The sequence below is a fragment of the Pinus tabuliformis genome, chromosome 3_1 (genome assembly GCF_031772625.1).
Source record: "Pinus tabuliformis cultivar Carrire ecotype Pingquan chromosome 3_1, CPIR1, whole genome shotgun sequence".
Lineage (NCBI taxonomy): Eukaryota > Viridiplantae > Streptophyta > Pinopsida > Pinales > Pinaceae > Pinus > Pinus tabuliformis.
In genome coordinates, this window is record NC_142301.1 from 714,245,659 (window position 1) to 714,270,426 (window position 24,768).

General features: G+C 35.3%; 1 protein-coding gene across 1 annotated transcript; it reads right to left on the reverse strand.

The window, feature by feature from the left end:
• Nucleotides 1-1,681: 1,681 nt before the first annotated feature.
• LOC149189240 (UDP-glycosyltransferase 85A8-like) lies at nt 1,682-24,492 on the reverse strand. Its single transcript, XM_089413169.1, has 2 exons — nt 23,886-24,492; nt 1,682-3,038 (listed from the first exon to the last, which is right to left on the reverse strand). Exons 1-2 carry the CDS (start codon nt 24,427-24,429, stop codon nt 2,128-2,130), a joined length of 1,455 nt encoding a protein of 484 aa, XP_089269295.1. The 5' UTR covers nt 24,430-24,492; the 3' UTR covers nt 1,682-2,127.
• Between the last annotated feature and the right edge of the window lie 276 nt (nt 24,493-24,768).

A 24,768-nucleotide genomic window follows, 5' to 3' on the forward strand; every position in this document is an offset into this window, starting at 1 on the left:
AAGGAAAGCAACAAGACAAGAGCCTAATCGTATTTTAACATTTTATGTTATATTTTTCTATCAATTTTATTAAAAGTTTGGTATGGTTTAGTCGGAAACAGTTGTATAGTTTATATAATTTGAGTAAATACTTTAAAATCTATTTTAAATCATTAAAATTCATATTTAAGCTGATATTGGTTTACAATTTTTATTTATTTTTTAAATAATCTATATGTGCTTTTTAAATAGGTTAATTGTTTTTAAAATTAATAGTAATAATAATAATTTAAAATAAAGTTGGGGGAGACATAAATGGGAGGAGTTATCTTTCAGCAAATGAAGAAATATTTTTGGTTTCCATGTTTATAATTTATACTTAAATGTGTATAGTGTAGGATTACATTTTGTGATTCATGACAAAGATGAGCTTCTAGTAAATCCAAAGATCCATTATAGATGAGCCTATGCTTATCTCGAAGTCTCATCTTAAAATCTTAGTATTGTAGGTGTTGCATAGTGCGATACTTATCTTGGAGTCTCAACCAATAGAATCACTAACTTCTTTTGTTTTCTATACTTTTATTTGAAATTTATTTCATATATGTATATGTATATATGGATACAGGTAAATTTGAAAGTTGCCTATTAAATTGATGGTTTGAAAAATTAGGTAAAGGCCAAGAAAGCACTGGAAAAGGGGTTTAACTTTTAGTGGCAAAATAAATGAGGGGATTGATTAGTTTAAGAAGAAAAATAATTAAGTTTTGGAAGATAGTGGATATATAATGACCCAAAAATATTTTCATTTGGATGACTATAGAAAATAAGGCATTGACAATGAAATCACTATTATGTTATATCAAAATAACAAAAAAATAAAAAAATTAATCAATGGTACATAGGGCTCTAAAGAAAGAGGTGAGAAGTAAAAAAAAATGAGAAATTGCAATGTCAAATGAAGAGTATTAAAGAGGAAATAGCATGTATAGAACCAACAAAACAAATTCTCAAAGTCAATTTAAGGTCCCAAACAATTCTCGCACAATAGTGTTAGCTCCACATTTAAATCCTAGAATTAGATGTAGTTATTTCAAAGTACAATGTTGAGATGAACTTTGTTGGACCATCTATTTTAAGTGTATAATGAAAAGAACTTAATACATAACAACATTCTAGATTGTCTTGTCTTGTCTTAGTAACTTGAGTTGTTAGGAGCTAGGTGTGTTCTTCCATCTAGTTGGGTTCAATCTTGAGAGACATGTGTGATCCATTGTGATGAGGCTAAAAGGGTAGGTGTTTCGGTTCAATTCCAAGGGACATGTTTGGCCCATTGATAAAGCTAGAAGTGTAAACGGCCCAACTAAAAAAGATGTTTCTCAACTATTGCTAAGTCACAAGTCATTGCTATATTTGACTTGTGGACATTCTTACAAACAATAACACCTGACTACACAACTAGAGTAAATTCCTTCAACCTAATTATGTCATAGAATATCCTCACCAAAACCACTAAAAAGCATACATTAATGTATACCCCTAGTAACTACCTAACATTTTAAAAAGATCAATTTCTAATTTCTTCATCACCAAAACTCCACCTAATTACACGTGCAAATAATAAAAAAACATTGGTTCTCACCATCCTATACAAGATTTTTAACACGTTCTAAAAATTTCCCAACAATGATTCAACAAGGGGTGGTTGATTAAACCTCCATTGTAACTTTTCATAATAAAATTGTCCCTCAACTACTTGCACGAGAAGCGAGAAGATAACATCGCTTGCCTGATAAGATAACATTCTAGGTGATGGATATGACACACACATTTCCATTAATTTATTTAAACCATGAAATGCAGTGAGGCTGAGCATAACATTTATGTGAGCCATATATATAACATAAAATGTATTACGGGCATTCACCCTGTGAACACAGAGGTGAGTGAGACCTGAGAGGCTTTAAAGCCCTCCCCATCCCTGTTCGTCTAGGAAACGGGAGAGGTATCCAAAGATTCAGCACAAATTTTGATAGTGATCATCACCTTATTCTCAAATCTCCATGTATTTTTATGGCATATTCTGAAAACCGAGTCACATGGTTTCATTTTCGGATTGGACTGCTTTACTCATCGTCATCATGTCTTTTACAAAGTGTTTAAATTCAGGAAAGAAGATCCTCCGGGGAGGACTGCCTTCGTTGACGACTCCTTCAGCCTGAGAACGTTGTCTCTCATCTTCTTTCCTTCCGGTGTTGTCATCATTCTCCTGATAACATCCTCCACCTCTTCTTTCATGACCACCTTGTGGTTATCTACCTCCACATCCTGGAAAGCTAGGCCGATTTTCCACACCTCCTTGGCGAATCTGCAGTTAAGGAACTGATCAGCGGCATATGGGAATCCCACTACGTGAACTCCCATGCTCATTGCCTCCAAGGTAGAGTTCCATCCGCCGTGTGTGAGGAACAATCCCACTGAGACATGGGCAAGTACTTTTGACTGTGGTGCCCACTTCACAAACAGTGCCCGCTCCTTTGTTCGTTCTTCAAAGCCGTCGGGTAGTATCGCAACCTGGCTTTCTGCAATATCCGACCGAAGAACCCACAAGAAAGGTTGTCCGCTGCCCTCTAGCCCTAGCGCTAGCTGTTCTCGCTGTTGCTGAGATTTCGCAGCCATGCTCCCAAAGGAAACGTATATAACTGATCGTGGTTGTTGCAGATCGAGCCATGCGAGGCAGCTCTCCTCCTCCTCCAACAGACTGCTGCACGAATACCTTCCCTGTAAAAAATTGGGAAGAAAAAGAGGTCCAATGGCCAAAGCAGGACAGCCATTCAAACAGAGTGCTGTTATTGCATCCCTCCCTTCCAGTTCCTCGAACGTGTTCACTAATACGTAGTCGCCTTTGCTTTGTTTCTGTGATTCGTAAAGAAAGATATTGAAACGAATGGCCGACGGATCGTGGTCTGCTTTCCGGTAAATCAGGTCAGTTGGCTTCAATGGTGGGATGTTGCCCGGACGGCAAGTGATGAGTTTTTCTTGATTTCCGGCTTCCCTTACTGAACAAGTCACAAAGAAAGTAAAATCATTATCTTTGCAGAGCAAAAGAAAAGCATTTAGGTTTCTATAGTGTAGTGGACACGGTACAGAAAATAAAAATAGAAATGAAATGATTGCTTTATCTTTCATTCTCAATCTCCGATACTTTCATTGCAATTAGAGTCACGAGGATTAGCTCGATATACATCGTAAATATATAAATCCCGAAAAGACTCATGTAAACATGGAAAATTAAAGATAAGAGTAATAATCAATCATTTCTTATAATTTTGTTTTAATTTTAATTTTAATAGATAATTAATATTAATTAAATAAATCCGTGTTTTTCAAAATCTGGATAAGTCTAATAGGAAAAAGATTGATAATTTTGTATGCTTAAGTCACCCAAGACCCACTTTTATAAGACAATCGAAGATGAAAGTAATAATTAATAATAATAATTTTTTTAACAATAAATAACTTTGTTGAATAAATAAAAATTAATAGTTTTTTTAAAGTAATCAAAAAATTATTTTTTTAGAAGGCGATTAAAGAAGAGAATAATAATAAATAATTTTGGAATGAAGATTTTTACACTTTACTCATTTTGCGTGACGGCATGTTTGAAAATAATAAATTAGAAATAAGGGTGGGTAACCCTTAATCATGAATTTTCAAATTTATCCTATATGAAGATCGAATTTTCAGATTTACTATCCATGGGTCAATTGTTCAGTCGAAACATTGGACATTGAAGTTTCTTCATACATTTTTTCCTAAATTTTTTTATTTCTAATAATAAATTAATTTTAATAAACTTATTTTTATTTTAAAATAATCATTAATAATAAATAAATTTATAAATATAATATATGAAATTATTCTTATTAATATAATATTATTATATTTTTTATGTTAAATAATGGAAAGCTAATTTTTATAACATTTAACATTGATTTAAAAAATTAAATTAAATTAATAAATAAAAGGTAGGAAAAAAATTATAAAAAAAATGTTACTAAAACTAAAACTATTTCTATTTTGGTTGATGGTAAAAAAAAGGGTGAGATTTGAAAGATGAAATACTACCATTTCTAAAAACATGTACTAATAATACGGGAACCTACTTAAATCATTTCTAAAAACATTGAATAATGAGTGTTGCTATTATTATTATATATATTTGTATAAGTAAAGGAGGCAAAAATTATCAAAGCCCATTAACCATATATATATGAGATAAAAAATGCCAAATTAGATATCTGTAGGGACATTATAATTTATTTAGCTATGATATTTCACATTGTCTATTCATATTATATAAAAAATTATGTTAGTTAAATTCTAATTTATTTATTTTAATAATAAATAATAGTTTTTTCCCCAATTTAATTGGTGCAACTCAGTGGTAGATTGGCAATTCCCTAATTATAGATTCCTTGGTATAATAATAATAATAAGAATAAGAATAAAATTTTGAAAACAATTTTTACTTAAAATGTTAAAATTCAAATAAATAAATAATATATAAATTTTTAAAAATAAAAAGCAAAAAGAGAATTAAATATTGCAAAATAAAAAAGAGGAAAAAAATTCAAATCTAGTACAGACTAATGATTTGATATACCATAGAATTTCAACATTTTATCTTCAGATCTAGCAAGACAAAGTGTGGACCATTATCATATTTTCCTCATGTAATAAGGAAATTTTACTTTTGAAAGTTATAACTAAAACATTAAAATGTAATATTACAACTCACATCTATATATTTAAATGAATAAATAAAACTCCCCGGTTGGGGTGTGAGATGATATCCGGGCGTTGATGGGATCCGTGCCATGGCCAAATGAGTAATGGGAAAGCGCAGTGGATGATTGATTTCCAACCCTCACACAATCACGTTCAAGTGCAAGGTGGCAAAGTGCATGATAGACATTAAATGGTAGTGGAGTGACCAATGAGATATCTCATCATTGGGATTTTTTGCAACAAGCCTAACACGGTTTGGAGGTATTGTTTCATGTTTGCTTGCAATCTCCAGGCTGCCTGTGAAGGCATCTCAACAGGTTAGCCATCCAAGTGTAAATGGCTTCACCCTCTTCCTAGTGGATGACGACTGTGGGTATGCTAACTCTGTGTGTTTCATTCATACCCTTATCCCTGAGATTCATACGCTTATCCCTGAGATTCTCTACTCTCTAATACCTCACTAGAGGCGTGTCTTTAAGATGTTGTCTTGGGTCAGAAAGGAAACCTCTCATGAAATTAGGGAGGCAAGAATAGTTTACTCTAATGGGTTGTCTGAATATAGTAGAAGTATCTCTATCTGTTATGGAATTTTTCTTTCTAGGATGTGCATGCATTTTTGGTTTGAACAATGGAATCTAGTCTTCACTTCTTGCATGGGGGATTTTGTCTATTAATTAGTATCTTTGATGTACCTGTTGCCTTATATGAAATGGGGACTCCTCGAAAAGGAAAATCCTGAATTGACACTAGGTCTTGCTCAAAGAACATTAGGGGAGGCATGGGTTGTTGTGAAAGGCCTGTTTTGACAAACCCAGTTCATTATCATGGTGAAACATATGGTTTATAGTCTTCATGCTCATAATCATGTTGTATTATGTTGTTGTAATAGTACATATTCGAACTCCCAGTGTTTGCGCTAGGACCCTAAGCTAGGTTGTCTCCCCAAACTAACAATCTTGGCTTTTGATTTCAGGTTATTCCATTACCTTTGTGGTTGGCATAGCTTCAGAATGGTGTTTTTGTTCTCTAGTAGAGATAACTCGACAAGGAGAGGTGCGGGAGGAATCAGGGTAGTGGTCAAAGGCGAGGAGGAAGCCAACCCAACCACGTCCAACTAGGGGACGGGGTCGTAGATCCACCCCATTTCTAACTCGGGAAGCTTCTCAAGCCTACAATCCCAACACTCAACCTCAAATCACCAGCTAATTTTTGGGTGAAAAGTTGACTTAAATCAACATGTAGAAAGAGTGGATCTAGATATGGAGGAATGGCAGGATCTTGTGCCGGACCCTGGACATTCAAGAGACTACCGCTCTCAATGTAAATAAATTGTGTATCTTTATTGGTTGATGAGGAATATCATAGCTAAAGCCTTGGCGACTTCCTCTGCTAAACCTTCCAAGACTGAAACAAAATTCTAGGAAATTCACAAGGAATTTCAACTCATTCAATTCCAGATTCAACAACAGAATGCCAACCTCGGCCGCATAGAGAAGCACATTCCATGCCTCCCTTAGACCAAATTGTCAGGTTCCAGTGAAAAATACCCAACACCCGTGGACTCGTCCGACGAGTAGCAGCATGACTTGCATAGTTTGACTTTTTACATTTTGCTATGTATAAATGAATGATTTGCAAACTTTGATGTTTTGTCTTAGTTATCTCGTCACTAGGAGAATTAAGGACAATCGTGCCTATATAACTATGATACATAGTCTTAAACTCTTTTATTTTTGGATGGCTTATAATGCGGTAAGGATGCCAACAAACCTGGTTTCTCAATGGGTAGGTTGAAACCGCTTAACAAAATAGATATAGATGTAGAACCTACTTATTTTTGTTGAAAATAAATGAAAAAGATCTGTCAAACTTACACACAAAAAATAAATAAATAATCATATAAAATATTAAAGATACAATAAATTTTAAATGTAAACCACACAAATTACATTATAATTAAAATATAATATTACAACTCACATCAATGAACAAATAATTTAAATTACATTATAATTAAAATATAATATTACAACTCACATCAATGAACAAATAATTATATAAAATATTAAAGATACAATAAATTTTAAACATAAACATCACAAATTCATTTTTGCACCATTCCCCGTAAACAACGCAAGTAAGTATTGCTAAAGAAAAATAAGAATAAAAAATCATTCCAGTCCTGCTTAACATTCAAAACCACTTTATTGGAGTCTGAAAGATTGTCTTGATATCATTGATGGTAGAATTTCAACATTTTATCTTCATATGTAGCGGTACAAAGTGTGGGCTTCTATCTTTGGTTCTATATATATATATATATATATATATATATATATTACTCTGTCATGGAATCTCGTGAAATGCAGCGGTATAAGAAAGTTATCGAAACGTGTTGAATATTTTCGTCGCGAGAGGAGAAAACTTGCCTTCGTATGGTAAAACTCTTTTGGACTCAATATGTAAATCAGGATAGTAAATCAAGAGCAGCTAAGAATGAATATATAACTTTAGTGTGCACTAACTCTTTTCAATGAAATTTGATAATCACGAAGTCAAGGCATTAAAGGAACATGCGGAGGTGGAAGACCTAAAGAAGACTCACATAGAAAAACCTTATGAGGAGAAGCCATCAAAGAAATCATTGTGCATGAGTTTCTGTAAGTTTTAACTTTTTCCTTCAGAATAGCATGATTGCTCGACACAAAGTCGTCTTTGTAGATGAGTAGGCAACAAGAGTTAGCGAGTTAAACATGTGATCAGGATTGTTGTGGCCATTTTTGTGCTTATACGAAGCTAACTGTACATCCTGACTATTCGTGTAGTAGACAATAAGACAACATGGAAAGTCAAGGGGACATCCGCGGGACCTTGACTATGAAGGCCTCCTAGGAACACACAAATTTCTTACTAGTAAAGTCCAAATACCTTCATCTGCATATGCTCTGTAAATTTTAAGGTCTGGACATAAAAATGCCTCGAAACCAGATCTATTTGGTCGATTGCAAAAGGCACAACAATATTTTTTCACATTTTTATTTGAACCTAAACCAATGCTTAATGGAAATAATTCTATCATTTTCACATGATTTGATTTGATTAAAGCCCTTGGGATCATGATTGACAGGAAAGAAATAGGCTTTGAGTTACATTAACAAAACAACAACTTTTGGTATGATTTGGTTCAAAGCTCCAGGAAGACTGTAACTATCAGGTTAATAATATACACTCATATATTTATTAACTTTTATCAATTCATATATTTATTAACTTTTATCAATTCATATATTTATTAACTTTTATCAATTTATATAATTAGATTACAAAATTCCATGAAAATTGGTGAGCCCTTTGAAAACTAGCGAGGAGTGAACATGGGATAAATGTTAGGAAAATGAAATGATAACAAATTAATCTTTTAAATTAAAATAAAAAAGACTTTAATCATTTATCATGTTAACAAGCATTATAACTTGCCATGCTCAGTGCAAAACTAATAATAGTCAATAGGCAAATCTATTTATAGAGTCCTACCTAGCTAGAGACTAATAAGACAGAGAAACTACCATGCCATATGAGAGAAAGAAAATAAAATGCAAATAAAACATTATATATATATATATATATATATATATATATATATATATATATATATATATATATATATATATATGAGTATAGTTATATAAATAAAATGGTTGTGAAATGTAAGATAAGCATACAAACACTTATTTATGATATATTCATGCAAACTAGTACAACCATATAAATTAAATGGCTAGTAAATGTTAATAGGTATCAATCTATAATATAGGTCAAAACACTTACTTCATGATACATCTTTCAAAAGACACATAAAAACTATCTAAATTAAATTATTATAATTTTTTATTATAAAAACAATTAATATATGATTTAAACAATATTCTTAACCACAGAGATTCATCTCACTTTAACATAGAAATTATTAACATGTGAATAGCTTTTGATACACTACCATGGCTTATCAATACCACATGCCAAATATGACACATTGATATGACGTTTTCTTTTATTAATTAATTTGAGATAAAAAAAATTTAGAAAAACAAAACTAATTTGGAAATAAATATTACTCATCAATCTATGAATACAAATATGAATTTTCTAGCATATTCCCTTGAGATTAAATCTCTACCAACCACCTAATAATTACATATAATTGAATTAAAATTTTGGAAGACCTATTCTGGAATAGACATACCTATTGGCATACTTAAATGTTGGTAAACGTCCATAGCATCATTCCATGATAAACATCCAAACACTTAAGATACATTTCGAGTTGCCAAAACTTAAACAATTAGCTAAATTATAACGTTATATTAATTATTATTATATTAATTATAAAAAGAATTAATATAAAAATTAAAAATTTATACATCAAAAAATAAACATGTAACAAAATTTTCAACCATGGAGATTCACCCTCACTCATGAGATTCTTAATTTTAAATAGACTTTGTCACAATCCCACATACCCAAAAAATATGTAATCATTTTAGATGACACTTGCTCATATAACAATTTTTTAATTAATCCAATTATTTAGAAAGACAAAAAAGGAATAACTATTTTGGAGATAAATCTCAACCTTTGATCTGTGTATATGACTAAAATATTCTAAAATATTCCATAGATATTAAATCCATACCATCCATATACCATATACTGAATAATTATTGATAATTAAATTAAAATTTTGGATGTCTTGTTCCAAAATAAACACACCTATACATGTAATAAATGGAAAGAGGTATGTCATAGCCATCACCTAAAATGATCTCTAATCATGCAAGAAAGTAATTGAGTGCACATTTTATTATGAAAAGCTACAATGAACATTTAATCAACCATCCCCTTATTCAAGCATTGTTGGGAATCTTTTTGATGCGTCAAGATCTTGGATATGATGGTGAGATTTAGTGTTTTTATTGTTATTATTTATAGGTGGATTTTTGGAGATGAAGAAATAAGAAACTCATCTTCTTATAATATTTTAGGTAGTTTCTAGGGTTTTATTTAAGGTATATGGTTCTTAGTGATTTTGGTGAGGATATTCTATGGTATCTTTTTGTGGAAGGCATTTACTCTAGTTGTGTAGTCATGTATTATTGTTTGTAAGAATGTCCACAAGCCAAACATGGCAATGACTTGTGACTTAGCAAGCATCGAGATATGTCTTTTGCAATGGGAGCATTTACCCTTCTAGCCTTATCAAAATGGGCCAATAATGTTACTTGGAGTTGAACCTAGTGGGCACACCTATCCTCCTAGCCTCATCACAATGGCCTACACATGTATCTCTGAATTGAACCCAGGTAGATGGAAGCACAAAAATTTCTCCCGATAGCTTGAGTTTATAAGACAAAACAAACTAAAATGTTGTTATGTATTAAGTTCTTTCTTTTAGAGACCTAACATAGATGGTCCAACAAAGTTCATCTCAACATTATAATTTGAAATAACTACCTCTAGTCCTAGGATTTAAAGGTGGAAAAAACATTGATGTATCAAGAGAGTTTGGGATCTTAAATTTAATTTGAAAATTTGTTTTTCTTGTTCTATACATATTATTTCCTCTTTAATACTCTTCTTTTGATATTTCAATTTCTTTGGTTTTTTTTGGGTGACTTCTCAACTCTTTCTTTAGAGATTTATGTATCATTGATTAAATTTGTATTTTATTGCTATTTTCACATAGCATATTAGTGATTTTATCGCCAACCCTTAATTTCTATAATCATAGAAATATAAATATTTTTTAGCTCATTATATGTTTGCATCTCAAAATATTTGCATCTCAAGAGATTTGATCTCTCTTGATGCTTGGGTGCCACCCACTAGTAAAGGAATACCATTGTTTCACCCTCTACTAGAGGAATACCGAGGTGTCAATCAATCCTCTTCATTCTTCTATATTGATCTGAAAGGGAAAATTGGTTTTGTTGTGCTAAATTCCTTTTCAAAATATTTTAAAAGTTCTTAAGGATTCATGATGTTAATTGCAAGTTTAAACATGAGTTTTTGAGTGCTTTTATGTAAATTTTATGTGCAAATTAACATAAACAAATGATTGAATAATAACATATAAAAGACATGAACATCACCAAAAACAGTATCACAACAGCGCATGATGAAGTGAATACATCAATTTACAATACTCAAAAAGCTCTGAAACATATTCCAATGGCTCTAGAATTCCCAAAAATTCCTGTGTAGCCTATTTCTACTCCCGATTTGGTCAAAAACTGAAGAATTTATGGCTTCCCCAAGTATTTATGCTAATCACACCTCAAATTCCCCAAAATTCAGCACCATCCTACAAATTCGCTCCAAATCATGCTAACAGAGCGACACTTTCACCGATTTTCGTGAAAAATTGTTGGATGCTTTAATTAGCCTCCAATGCCTTATATCCGAAATTTGTGGCTATATGAGGGACACGTGCCCGGGGCTAAGGCCAACGACCTGCCCTCGTTGACCGGGCCCCCACTCCATTCACTAGTGGTCGTATTGGTGGCATGTGCCCAAGGGTTGGCCCCCATGGGTTGGCCCTTTCCCCAAATTGGTGCACCCATACAATTGAAATATATGTCGAAACCATTATATGTTTACACTTATGGCATGATGTATTGGTATGTGGCTTGTCTCGTTGCTTGGTGATCATGGGTTCGACCCTCACTGTTGTTGCCTAGGCCTTGACCAAAAATTTTGGTGGCCCCTGGGCTGCCATGTGCCGACCTCTAGTTGGGCCATGGGTCAACCCGTGGTTGGCCACCAACCAACCAACCAAAAACCACCAAATTGCACCCAATGAGAGTGTGCCACTTGGCACAATGTGATTCTCCGAAGGTCGTTGACCATTCAAACTACACATAGACCTACACAGTCAGCACCACGTCAGCAATATAGACTGCTGACTAGGCTGCCACATTTTACAAAAATTCGCTTGTTTGGGAAAGTGAAGAGAACATGATTCTGAAAGCATATGTGTCCATTTCGTGTGAAATGAGTTGCATCGTATTCACCAAGACGAGCACTACATGGTCCTTCAGGCTCCATGCCAATCTGGCAACTTTGAATTATGAGCTATTTTTTTTAGCACCTGATCATTCCTCCCAACTGGAAGCCTTTTGGACCCCAAAATATCACTTTCAATTGTCCAACGGGTGCATATACAATTCCCTCACCTTTCCAATCTCGATCCATTTAGATTTTGAAGGATTTGTTCCTTTGAGCCCCACTCGAAGGTAATCCACATTCCCTCGTTTTGGAGACCTTGTTCTTCGGTCAAGAATGGTGTCTTGCTATAGTTCATCAATGTATTCAAGAGAAAAATCCTCAATGGAAGGAATTTGGACATTTTCTCCTTGATTTTATATCAAAAGAGGTTCATACAAACTTAAGTTCTCAACATTAACAACAACATAAATTTGCATATATGAAGGAAAATCCAACCTAAAGGCATTGTTACCAATCTTTTCCATAATTTTGAGTAGACCATATCTAATTGGTTTTAGCATTTTACCTTCTCCTTAGATCCTCTCTTTGCTAATGTGAAGGAAAAATTCATCTCTAAATTGTAACTTGTGATTTACACGATGCTTGTCGTGCCTTTCTTTATACTTTCCTTGGCTCTTTTTTAGCTATTCTAGAACTCTTTGGTGTACCAATTGGATTTGTTCAATGAACCTTCTTTCTTTGTCTATGTCACTATGAACATCAATAACAACATCTTTTCTAAAAATGAAATCCAGAGGAGACTTAGGAAAGTATCCCAAACCTACTTCAAATGGCGATGCTTGAGTTGAAGAGTGCTTGGCCTAGTTGTAAGCATGTTGGATGTAGTGAAAATGTTCATTCCACAACTTAGGATGCTTGCTACAATACCCACAAAGAATATGTATCGCCATCCTATTCACCACCTCTGTTTGACCATCTGTTTGTGGATGAAATGTTGTACTCTTTTTCAATTCGGTGTCCATGAATCCTCACAAGATTGACCAAAAATTCCCAACAAAGTAATAATCTCAATCACTAACAATGGATGTGGCTAATATAAAATTCACTAATGGTCGTATCGGTGGCATGTGCCCAAGGGTTGGCCCCCATGGGTTGGCCCTTTCCTCAGATTAGTGTGCCCATACAATTTAAATATATGTCGAAACCATTATATGTCAACACTTATGGCATGATGTATGGGTATGTGCCTTATCTCGTTGCTTGGTGATCGTGGGTTCGACCCTCACTGTTGCTGCGTAGAACTTGACCCAAAATTTTGGTGGCCCCTGGGCTCCCACATGGCGGCCTCGAGCTAGGCCACGGGTTAGCCCATGGTTGGCCACCAACCAACCAACCAAAAACCAACAAATTGCACCCAATGAGAATGTGTCACTTGGCACAATGTGATTCTTCGAAGTTCCTTGACCATTCGAACTGCCACATAGAGCTACACAATCAGCGCCACATCAGCAATATGGACTATTGACTAGGCTGCCACATTTTACAAAAAATTGCTTGTTTGGGAAAGTGAAGAGAACATGATTCTGAAAGCATGTGTGTCCATTTTGCGCGAAATGAGTTGTGCTGGATTCACTATGACAAGTGCTACATGGTCCTTTAGGTTCCACGCCAATCTATCAACTTTGAATTTTGAGCTATTTTTTTTAGCTCCTGATCATTTCTCCCCACTGGAAGCCTTTTGGACCCCAAAAGATCACTTTCAATCATCCAGCGGCTGCATATACAACTCCCTCACCTTTCCAATCTCGATCCATTTGGATTTTGAAGGATTTGTTCCTTTGAGCCCCACTAGAAGGTAATCCAAATTCCCTCGTTTTGGAGACATTATTCTTCGGTCAAGAATGGTGTCTTGTTGTAGTTCATCAAGGTATACAAGAGAAAAATCCTCAATGGAAGGAATTTGGACATTTTCTCCTTGATGTTCTATCAAAAGAGGCTCATACAAACTTAAGTTCTCAACATTAACAACAACATAAATTTGCATATATGAAGGAAAATCCAACCTAAAGGCATTGTTACCAATCTTTTCCAGAATTTTGAATGGACCATATCTAATTGGTTTTAGCATTTTACCTTCTCCTTGGAGCCTCTCTTTGCTAATGTGAAGGCAAAATTCATCACCAAATTGTAACTTGTGATCTACACGATGCTTGTCGTGCCTTTTTATATACTTGCCTTGGCTCTTTTTTCGCTATTGTTGAACTCTTTGGTGTACCAATTGGATTTGCTCAATGAACCTTCTTTCTTTGTGTATGTCACTATGACCATCAATAACAACATCCTTTCTAAAAATGAAATCTAGAGGAGACTTAGGAAAGTATCCCAAACATACTTCAAATGGCAATGTTTGAGTTGAACAGAGCTTGGCCTGGTTGTAAGCATGTTGAATGTAGTGCAAATGTTCATTCCACAACTTAGGATGCTTGCTACAATACTCACGAAGAAGATGTATCGCTCTATTTGACCATCTGTTTGCGGATGAAATGTTGCACTCTTTTTCAAGTTGGTGTCCATGAATCCTCACAAGCTTGACCAAAAATTCCCAACAAAGCGATAATCTCGATCACTAACAATGCATGTGGGCAATATAAAATGCACCCATACATTCTAAAAGAATAACTGAGTAATTTGTTCATCTGAAATTTCCTTTCTACATGGCCTAAAAATACACATTTTTTTGAACCTATCCACATCTACATACAAATAATCATGACCTATTTTTGACAATGCAAAACCTCCTACAAAATCCATAGAAGCACTCTCCCACGGTCGTGAAGGAACCGAAAGTGGTGTGTACAATCCTAACCTCCTATTGATAGGCTTACTGACTACACATAATCAACATCCTTTAATAAAACGTGACACACTTTCAAGCATACAAGGCCAATAACAATACCTTTGTAGATGTGCCACCATATTACTTACACCGAAATGACCAACAATAAGAGAAGTATGTTCCTCTCTTATGATGTTGACTCTTTGTTCCTATGGAATAAAAAGCTTTCCAAGATGGTACAACAAGTTATCATGCAATTCCTCTACTTGGTTACCTTGACTCAAGATTGCATAAACATCATGAAATTCATTGTTTAACACATATTGCTCAATATCAATTTAATTAAAAACATAATTATGCTTGAGTAAATTAGTTGCACTAATAATAGGCATAGAAAGCATATTAGGAACCTTATTATAGATACCTTTCTTATACCTTTTTACCAAGTGGAATTGTTGAAGAAAACCCATCCATCGGAAGTGCCTTGATTGCTGCAACTTAGATTGAGAGTGCAAGTATTGCAATGGCTAATGATCAGTGTGAATGATTGTTTCCTTACCCATAAAGTAGTGTTTCCACCTTTTCACACTTTCACCAATGCATACAATTCCTTGTCATATGTAGGATAATTAATCATTGCACCACTGAAGGTTTCTGGATGAAAACAGATCGGCCTACCATGTTGCACGAGGACTGCACCCATGGTGTAGTCACTAGCATCAGTATGGATCTCAAATGACTATCTCAAGTCTGGAAGTCCAAGTACTAGAGTTGAACTGATATTTTCCTTCAATGCATCAAAGGCCTTTTGTTGTTTTCCTCCCCACTGAAAAACCTTTTTCACACTAGTCAATCCATGCAAAGGAGCTACTATAGAAGAAAAGTCAGCAATGAATTTCCTCCAATATTTAGTTTCTCCCAAAAAACTTCTTACCTCAGTAACTGTCGTAGGCCTTAGCTAATTCAAAATGACATCAACCTTGGAGGGATCTATTTTCAGATCACCTCATCCAACAATATGACCCATGTAAACTAAAGAAGTTTTTCCAAACTCACACTTTGACATCTTTAAATACGACTATCTTTCCTTAAGACATCAAGTACTTTTCTCACATGTATGACATGTTCATCACAAGATTTATTGAAAATTAAGATGTCATGTAATTAGACTATAACAAACACATAGAGAAATTGCCTCAGCACATCATTCATCACACGCATGAAGGTAGCAGGAACATTACATTAACCAAAAGGCATAACTAGCCATTCAAACAAACCTTTTTTTGTTTTGAATGTTGTCTTCCAAATGTCTCCTTCAACAATTCTAATTTGATGGTAGCCACTCCTTAAGTCCAACTCAGTAAATAATTTGCATCTTTCAATTGATCAAGTAAATCTTCTATTCTAGGCAGTGGGTAATGTTTATTTTCCATAATCTTTTTCAATGCACAAAATTCCACACACACATGCCATGTTCCATCCTGCTTTGGCACCAAAAAAATAGGTGACCCACATGGCGAAGAACTTGGCTTGATGATCCCTTTATCCAACAACTTTTGAATTTTCATTTTAATTTCTACACTTTCCATCACTAACATCCTGTACATTCCAATGTTAGGGAGAGGACTATCTTGCTGCAACTGTATCTCATGTTGGATTCCTCTCTTGGGAGGTAATCCTTTTGGTTCTTGAAACATCTCACCATATTGGTTAACAACATTAACCAATTCAGATTTCAATATTTAATAGCAATCTTGAAAAGCTTCATTTTCAACATCATTCTTGGGTTTGATCATTAGAAGCACAAAATTCTTGCTAGAATTCACTAGTCTTTTCATCTGCCCCGCATTAACAAGTGAAATATTCAGTTTCTTGCTATGAGCTGTCACAATATATTCTACTCCATCTTTGAACAAATGGTATTTTTTTTCATGTCTATGGGTGACAGCCTTTCTGTCATAGAGATACAGGTTGCCCAAAACTATAACACATATGTCTAATGGCACAACATCAAGCTCCAATTCATCTATGAAATTTGCAGTAATGGTGAATTTCAGTTTACACTTTCTGGTTACTTGCAATTGTGCATTGTCACACACCCATCCTAACGGATATGTCTTATGATGTGGAATGGTTTCCAAGTTTAAATTTTTGACAATGCTTTTAGAGATGAGATTGGCTTGAGAGCCACTATAAAAAAGAATATCAATTTTTCTATGTTTTGAGATTACCCTTATGTGAAAAAGTTCTATCCTCTTCATTTCATTTGGAGTTTCATTGTGTAAATTTGAAGTACTAGTGATAGAAATGGATTCTTTTCCTTTCATACCCATCGCTGTAATTTTAGTTTCATCACCCGAATCGGATCCCAAATCTTGTTGAGTGGTTGCAGCTGTCTTTTGTTTTCCCTTGTTGTTGAATTTCCTTGGTTTCATCTCAGGATGAAGCTTCCAACAATGAGATTCATCGTGACCCTATTTGGAACAATTCCTGCATGTTAAGTTCTCTCCTTCCTTCTTAATAGATGCATTTTTCTTTCTCTTCCCTTTCAAACCCTTTTCTTTTCCTTTATCCTTAAATGGATTTTTACTACCCTCTTCTCAAGTATTTTTTCCTCTTGCGTCAATATGAGTAGCTTGCACACACACCTCATCTAGATGATTGGGATTAAACATAAGGATAGTATGACTAAGGTAACTGTGTAAACCCCCTATATACTTTAGCAACATGTCTTCTGATTGAAAATCCACACCTAACATTAGAGACTGTTTCCTAAATTCTTGGGTGTAATCTTGCACATTTTCACCTTTAAGTTATCTAAAGTTCTGCCAATTCATGATGGATTTCTACATATATGCTAGAGGGTAGAATTTTCTTTTAATTGCAGTAATCAAATCAGACCAAGAAATTTATATCTTATCATGTTCTTTTATCTCTTCTTGTGTCTTTGATTCCCACCATACTAATGTTGCACCCTCTAGCCTCAAGGAAGCTAGATGAATCTTTATGTCATCATCTTGAAGTTTTTGAATTCTACAATAGGCCTCTAACTGATGGTAATTGTCAAGCTTCTCTTTATTCACTTCACTATTATACATGGGAAGTTCAAATTTAACATCAAGTTTTAACAAGGGTGATTTACCAGTTCCTTTTGAGGTATGTTGATGAGTATGAGTAAGGGTTGTATTAGTGGAAGAGGGTGAAGATGGCTATGAAGATGAAAATGAAGAAGAGGGTGGAGAGGGTGGAGGCTTACCTCCATTTCCATTACCTCCTCCTCCTGAAGAACCTTCTCCTTTGGGAGGCTTGGAGCTTTCACCCTATATTCTGGTATTCTTCTCTCCATAGAGGACCTTCACCATCTTTTTCATATCAAAAAAGGCCTTCGTAAACACATTCTCATCCTCTGTCATGTTTTTAACCTCTCCTTCATGGGACATGTCCACTGAAGCCTCAACTGCAACTTGTGGAATAATTAGTGGTGGAGATTGTGGAAACCTTGCACTCCTTCTCCTTGACCCAACTTTAGGGCTTTCAACCAGCTTCCCTTATCCTCTCTTAAGCTTCAACCTTGTAAGCATGTAATTCACCTGCAAACAGTTAAATCGTTCTTGCACAAAGAAAACAAAGAGCTCTGATAAAAAACTTGATCTGAAGGGGAAAATTAGTTTTTTTTGTGCTAAATTCCTTTTCAAAATACGTTAAAAGTACTTAAGGATCCATGAGGTTAATTGAAACTTTAAACGTGAGTTTTCGAGTTCCTTTATGTAAATTTTATGTGCAAATTAACATAAACAAATGAGTGAGCAATGCCATATAACAAACATGAACATCACCAAAAGTAGTATCATAGCAGCACATGATGAAGGAGTTCACCCCTCCTAGGCTATGTCTCCTTAGTCGAACTTCCAATGGCTTGACCCTCTCTATTATGCTCAAAAGTCTAAATACATTAGTTTACAATGGTCAAAAAGCTCTGAAACATATTCCAATGGCTCCAAAATGCCCAAAAATGCTTGTGTAGCCTATTTTTGTTCCCGATTTGGTCAAAAACTGAAGAAGTTATGGCTTCCCCAAGTCTTTCTACTAATCGCACAACAAATTCCCCAAAATCCGACACCATCCTACAAATTCGCCCCAAATGACGCTAATGGAGCGAAAATTTTGCCAACTTTCGGGGGAGATTGTCAGGCGCTTTAATTAGCCTCTAACTCATTATATTCAAAATTTGTGGCTATATTGGGGCTATGTGCCCAGGGCTGAGGCCAATGGCCCGCCCCTGCCAGTCGGGCCCCCACTCCATTCGGTAGTGGTCGTATTGGTGGTACATGCCCAAGGGTTGGCCCCCATAGGGTGGCCCTTTTCCTGGATTGTCACGCCCATACAATTTAATCATATGATGAAACCATTATATGTTAAGACTTATGCCATGTTATATTGGTATGTGGCTTCTCTCGTTGTTTGGTGGTCACGGGTTCGTTCCCCGCTGCTACTACCCGGTCCTCGACCCAAAATTTTGGTGGCCTCGGGCTGTCACGTGGTGGCCTCTAGCTAGGCCACACGACTAAATGACCAACAAAAAACCACCAAATTGCACCTAATAAGAATGTGCCACTTCGCACAATGTGATTCGTTGAAGGGCGTTGACCATTCAAACTACCACATAGACCTGCACAGTCAGTGCCACGTAAGCAATATGGACTGCTGACTGGGCTGTCACATTTTGCAAAAATTCACTTGTTTGGGAAAGTGAACAAAACATGATTCTGGGAGCATACATTGTCCGTTTTACGCAAAATGAGTTGCACTAGATTCAGGATGAAGAGAACTATGTGGTCATTCAAGTTCCACACCGATCCGATAAATTTGGATTTTGAGCTATTTTTTTTAGCACCTAATCATGTCTAGATCCCTGAGATGCTTGTGAAAGTGTTCAAGAAAGTGCATGATAACCATACGATTTTCATATCTTTCCATAATCATTTGGCCTAGTAAAAATTTCACCTGCCAATACATGTCTACAATGTGCATGTAAAGATTGATCCTACCCCTTGGGTGTCTTGTATCTGGGATCTGAAAAGCCCATTCAGTCAGCACTTCCGTGTTTGAGAGAGTAGTCTTGTTAGAGGATGCTTCTCCCTTAGATCAATAGAGTACTTTCTAAATGTTGTCTAGTGTAAGCTCCTGATACCATGATGCAAATCCTTCTAATCTATGAAGCATACAAGTGTGGCCTCAATGGACCCATTCTTGATAATAATCAACCCCTCTTTGAACTTGATCCTGTTGGCATGGCATGTTGGTCGTGCTAGGAAAAGGAATCTAGACAATGAATAGTCTCAATCCCATGTGTGAGAGTTGCAAAGGTGCAAGCCCAAAAAATATTGAACTTGAACCAAAGCACCAAGTCTCCCTAGAGTGAGAAAGGGGCTATAAAATTCCACCACCCACAGATTTTTTGCCTAGCTTACAACACCACTAGAGTCAATAAACCACTTGAAAATCCAACTTTTGATAGTGCAAAAGTTGACATGTCAACAAGACTTTGACTCTATTCGTAGAGAGGGTAAGTCAGTAACACTAAAAGAAGACACCAAACAAGATAGGAAGTTGAGGCTCTACCCCAATAATTTCCCAAGGAAAGAAGGAAAAGGAACTAAAAATGAGCAACAACAGATCGACCTATCGGCTACAAGTTTCCTAGCCAAAACATCCCAGCACCAGTATCGATAAACCAAAAACACGGAACTCCACTCAACATGAGATAACCTCCAGGCAATAAGGGAACCAACACTCGTCAAATAGGGTGGAAGACAATAATGGAAAGCTTACAATAGAACTGGGGGAATGGACTTAACAACTTACTCTAATATTGTCAAACAACAAAAGTGGAAATCTCCACTTTGATAAACCATCATGAGAGAGTGAGGATAGAAAAATAACATACCAACACTCTCGTTTATACACCACATAAATCCTCTTGATGTAATTCCAACTTAATTGAAACGAATGAAAGTTAGGGACAAACATAATGATACCAGGTAGTCGATGAAGCCACATTGATTGGAGGAGGACACTAGTTACATGCAGGAAGTAGACCAACTAAGGGGTTGGAAACACCACCTTGTAGACACCTTCCTCTTGCTACATGTTTAGATGCCCTAATCACTAGCAGGGTGGACACAACCTACCCCACTTGATTCCCTCTATATGTAGCCAAGCTTCGAACATTCCATTGTTGTGAATTTAACAAAATGGGTGAAATTGTTGCCTCTCCTGACATCACACAAATACAACATCTTCCCTCACCAGCCATAACCTATCATCTTCATCTTCCCAATAAGGATGAAAAATATTGCTCAATATCCAATATTCTAATGTGTTATGTGCATTAAGCTTCATTGGGGGTGAGCGCCACATCCCCTAACTCGTTTTTCAGGTTGGATAGTGTCGTCTAGTGCACACCCATTGCCACATTTGTCACCCCATTCAGAGTAAAAAAACATAAAATTTAATTAAATCATAACTTTATTATTATTATTATTATTATTATTAAAATAATTAATATATGAGTTAAATACATATACATTTAAAAACCATGTAACAAGTATTTTAAACCATGGAGATTCATACTCATTTTATCATACATGTTTGTTATAATAGTGTACATTGATTTATCAATACAAATTTTCCAAAAAACCATAAATCATTTCACAATGCAAATATTTTATATAATTTATTTTAATTTCATTTTCCAACATTTTTTAATTAAATTGGAAAAAAAAAGGTATTTGAAATAAACACTTTAAAATATTTTGTGGAGATTCATGTCCTAAAATAAACACATCGCTCACAATTTTTTATCTTAGATTTAATAGTTTTAAATTGTATTTTATATTTTAAATTTATCTTTTTATAAAGTTTTAGAAATAAATAGGAAATTTAAAAAAAAACGAAACAAAAATATTTTTTTTAATTATTTTTCATTTTTTTTATAAATTTAGTTAAATATTTATTAATACATCTCGAAAATATATTTATTATTTATATAAAAATTGATTAATAATAAAACTTTAAAATAACAATAATAATAATAAGTTGAGGTGGAGAGGCATGTGGCTACCATCGTACTAGCTCATGGGCTAGCCAGATATAGCCACACACCCCGTGTTTAATATATTTCATGCAACATACACCATTTAGCATAATGCTCCATCGTCCGACGATATCAAAAGTTAAATCCTACAAGGAGTTTATGTTAATGGGGTCGGCAAGCAGTATGAGCATATCTGGAGTAAATAGAATGTGTACTAGGTAGCAAGGGGAGCCTATCAGTATAGGCTCTCACACCAAAGCAACCTTCAATTGGCAGTATTTGGTTTCAAATCATAACACTATGATCGCCAAATCATTATTTGGCAACGTACAAGGTGTGGCTCTGGTGTATCTTCTTAGGAATGGAGGCAATCCAACAACTTGGAGGTTGGGGTTTTTTCTTCTTTAACACATGCATCACGTCAAGATTGGCATTCTCCTCCTCGTCAATTATTTAGGGTGAGAGTTAGTTAAACTTGGGATCTCTTCCTCGAGGATACAAAGAAGAGTTAGCTAATACAAGTGGTTTCCCTCACCCTCCTTTTGGATTATGCACAATCCCTCACCCTCCTTTTGGATTATGCACAATCCAAGGTTTGTGGGTGGTTTAACGGTAAACGGGTAGTGTTGGAGGTGAAATTTCCATCCACCATAGGTACTCAAGTTAAATTCATCGTTTCCCTCAGTGTCAAATCACTTCTAAGTAATAGTAGTCCGGGGCGGCATCAACCAGCAATTAGACTCTTCTTATCAACTTATAGTTCGAATAGTCCATCTGTTGAGGACTTAGTCTCCTTTGCTTCCCCAGTAGCAACTCAACCAATCTGCACTCTACTCTACTCTACTCAAGGCTTTTTAGGATTCTTGATTGGCTAGCATCTTTGCACTATGCGGGGCCCTCAAGGGCTCATCAGTGCTCAGAGACCTAACCCCCTCCAGTCTCGTTATTCTCTTTGAGAAATGACGATCAGTTGATCGGTGCGGCATATTACCAGGAACGTGAGCGTTCAAGGGTGCAAATGGAGGCTGAGGGTTTGACATCCAGATATGGGGAGCTCATTCTCAAGCTCATTCTCAACCGTTTCAAGAGGAAGTCGCCCACACAAAGCGTGAACTAGTTGATGAGTGAACTAGTTGATAAAAGGTGCACTCTCACTGATATAGAGTTTTTGACAAAGGTGGAAGGCTAGGTTCCGAACGCAGGATATACCAGAGGCCTTTACAACTAATACACGTACACTATTGATTTTTATTGGCACCTGAAATTTCATGTGGGAAATGTTTTACTTAATAGAAATGAAATTAACAAAAAAACATCCCACTTGCATAGGCACATGATATCAATGGATCAAATACTAGTAAATCTACAGAAGCAAATGGGCATCCCACTTGCTTCCCAGACAACAAGAAGAATCCATACTACAACAACCATGGATTCTATGGATTCTAGTACCTCTAATTAAATGTCTTGTAGTTATCATGTTTTGACTATTTAGATGTTTATGCTGTGTAGTTTTTTTGCTCAAAAATAGTTGTAGAGACCAAATAATTAGTTATTGTATTTTTGTTTCCATGATTCTGACGACGACTCTTTTTTCTGGAATCAATACAACAATTAATATTTTGTATTTGGTATAGTTTTTCCAAACCAAAATAAACTCTTGTACAGATAAATATATATATCTAATCAGAAGAACTAGAACATATTTAGTTATTAAAAAAAATACTTATTAGGAAAATTATTCAACAATTCTCGCAAATTGTAAAGTGTCCACCGATTAATCCTGTAAGATCACTGTTAAATTCTGTAAAATTAAATTCACAAAACGTAACGCGTCCTAAGATGAATCTTTCATGGTCATGGACAAATTTTGTAAAATAAAATTCTCAAATATATAATTAAAATGAAAAATAAAACAACGCTGTGTACTTAACAGAAGAAACGATTCATATTAATACCTAAATAAATGGACACCTAAAATTATTTATAGTTATCCCAGTTTAAATTGAATTTACGGAAACGGAGAAATAAAAAAGAATATGTATGGCATATTTGGGATTTTTTTACAACTTTGCTCTGGTATACTTTTCTATTTATCCAATTCAAAATATTCAGAAATTAAATTCAACGGACTAAAAAAATCTATACTGGGTATCGACTGCAAAGAGAAAGACATACCATTTACTGGAATATGTCCCTCAGAAGCAAGCAAATTGCTGTAGCATTGAGAAATGGAGGCAGCAGCACATACAGGCCAGAAGATAACTCTGGGCAATTTCATATTGCTCGCGACTTGCTCCGTGCAGGACATGAAGGCGTCTGTGATTATGAATGTGATGGGTGGAAATGATGGTGATTTGCCATGATCAGTGGTAAGCAGGTCCTCCAAAGCAGGGCCTAACTTTTGCAGCGAAATTAATAACTCGGTCGTGTTGGAGATGCGGCCATGGTTAGGGGGTAAACCATCAGGAATGGACAGAAAACGAATTCTCCCTCCTTGCTGCTCCAAATCTAGATCGCCTTTGGAAACAGGAGATTTAGGTTTCTTTGAAGTTTCCACCATGCGTTCATGTATCCACTCAGTATTGACGAAAGTGACAAACACTCCCCTAATAGCCAACAGCTGCGCCAATTCCATGAGAGCATTAACATGACCCTGTGCAGGAACTGGCACAATCACTGCATGCAGAGCATGTTTCCCCTCTTGACTCGTCATATTCATATCAATATTGCCCAACTTTATTAGTTTCTTTCCCTTAATCCAGCACCACAGTTTCTTGCTCTGGATTTGAGCTGCGAATTATGCACATACCACTGTTCTTATTGAGTACATCTCATTGTCATCGACCTAAGCAGTGATGTCAGTATCAAATAATTGCGGTCCATGTTTTGTTTGTGCACTTCAACTTGCTATTTGTCATCAATGGCAACTTGCCAACAAACTTTCCTAAATCATTCTCATTCTCATGATTCACACCTATCTTTATTTAATATTAAAAATACCATGTTTATTAAGTATTTAAAAATTGGAAATCGATGGGCAATCGAAAAAGTGATTTTT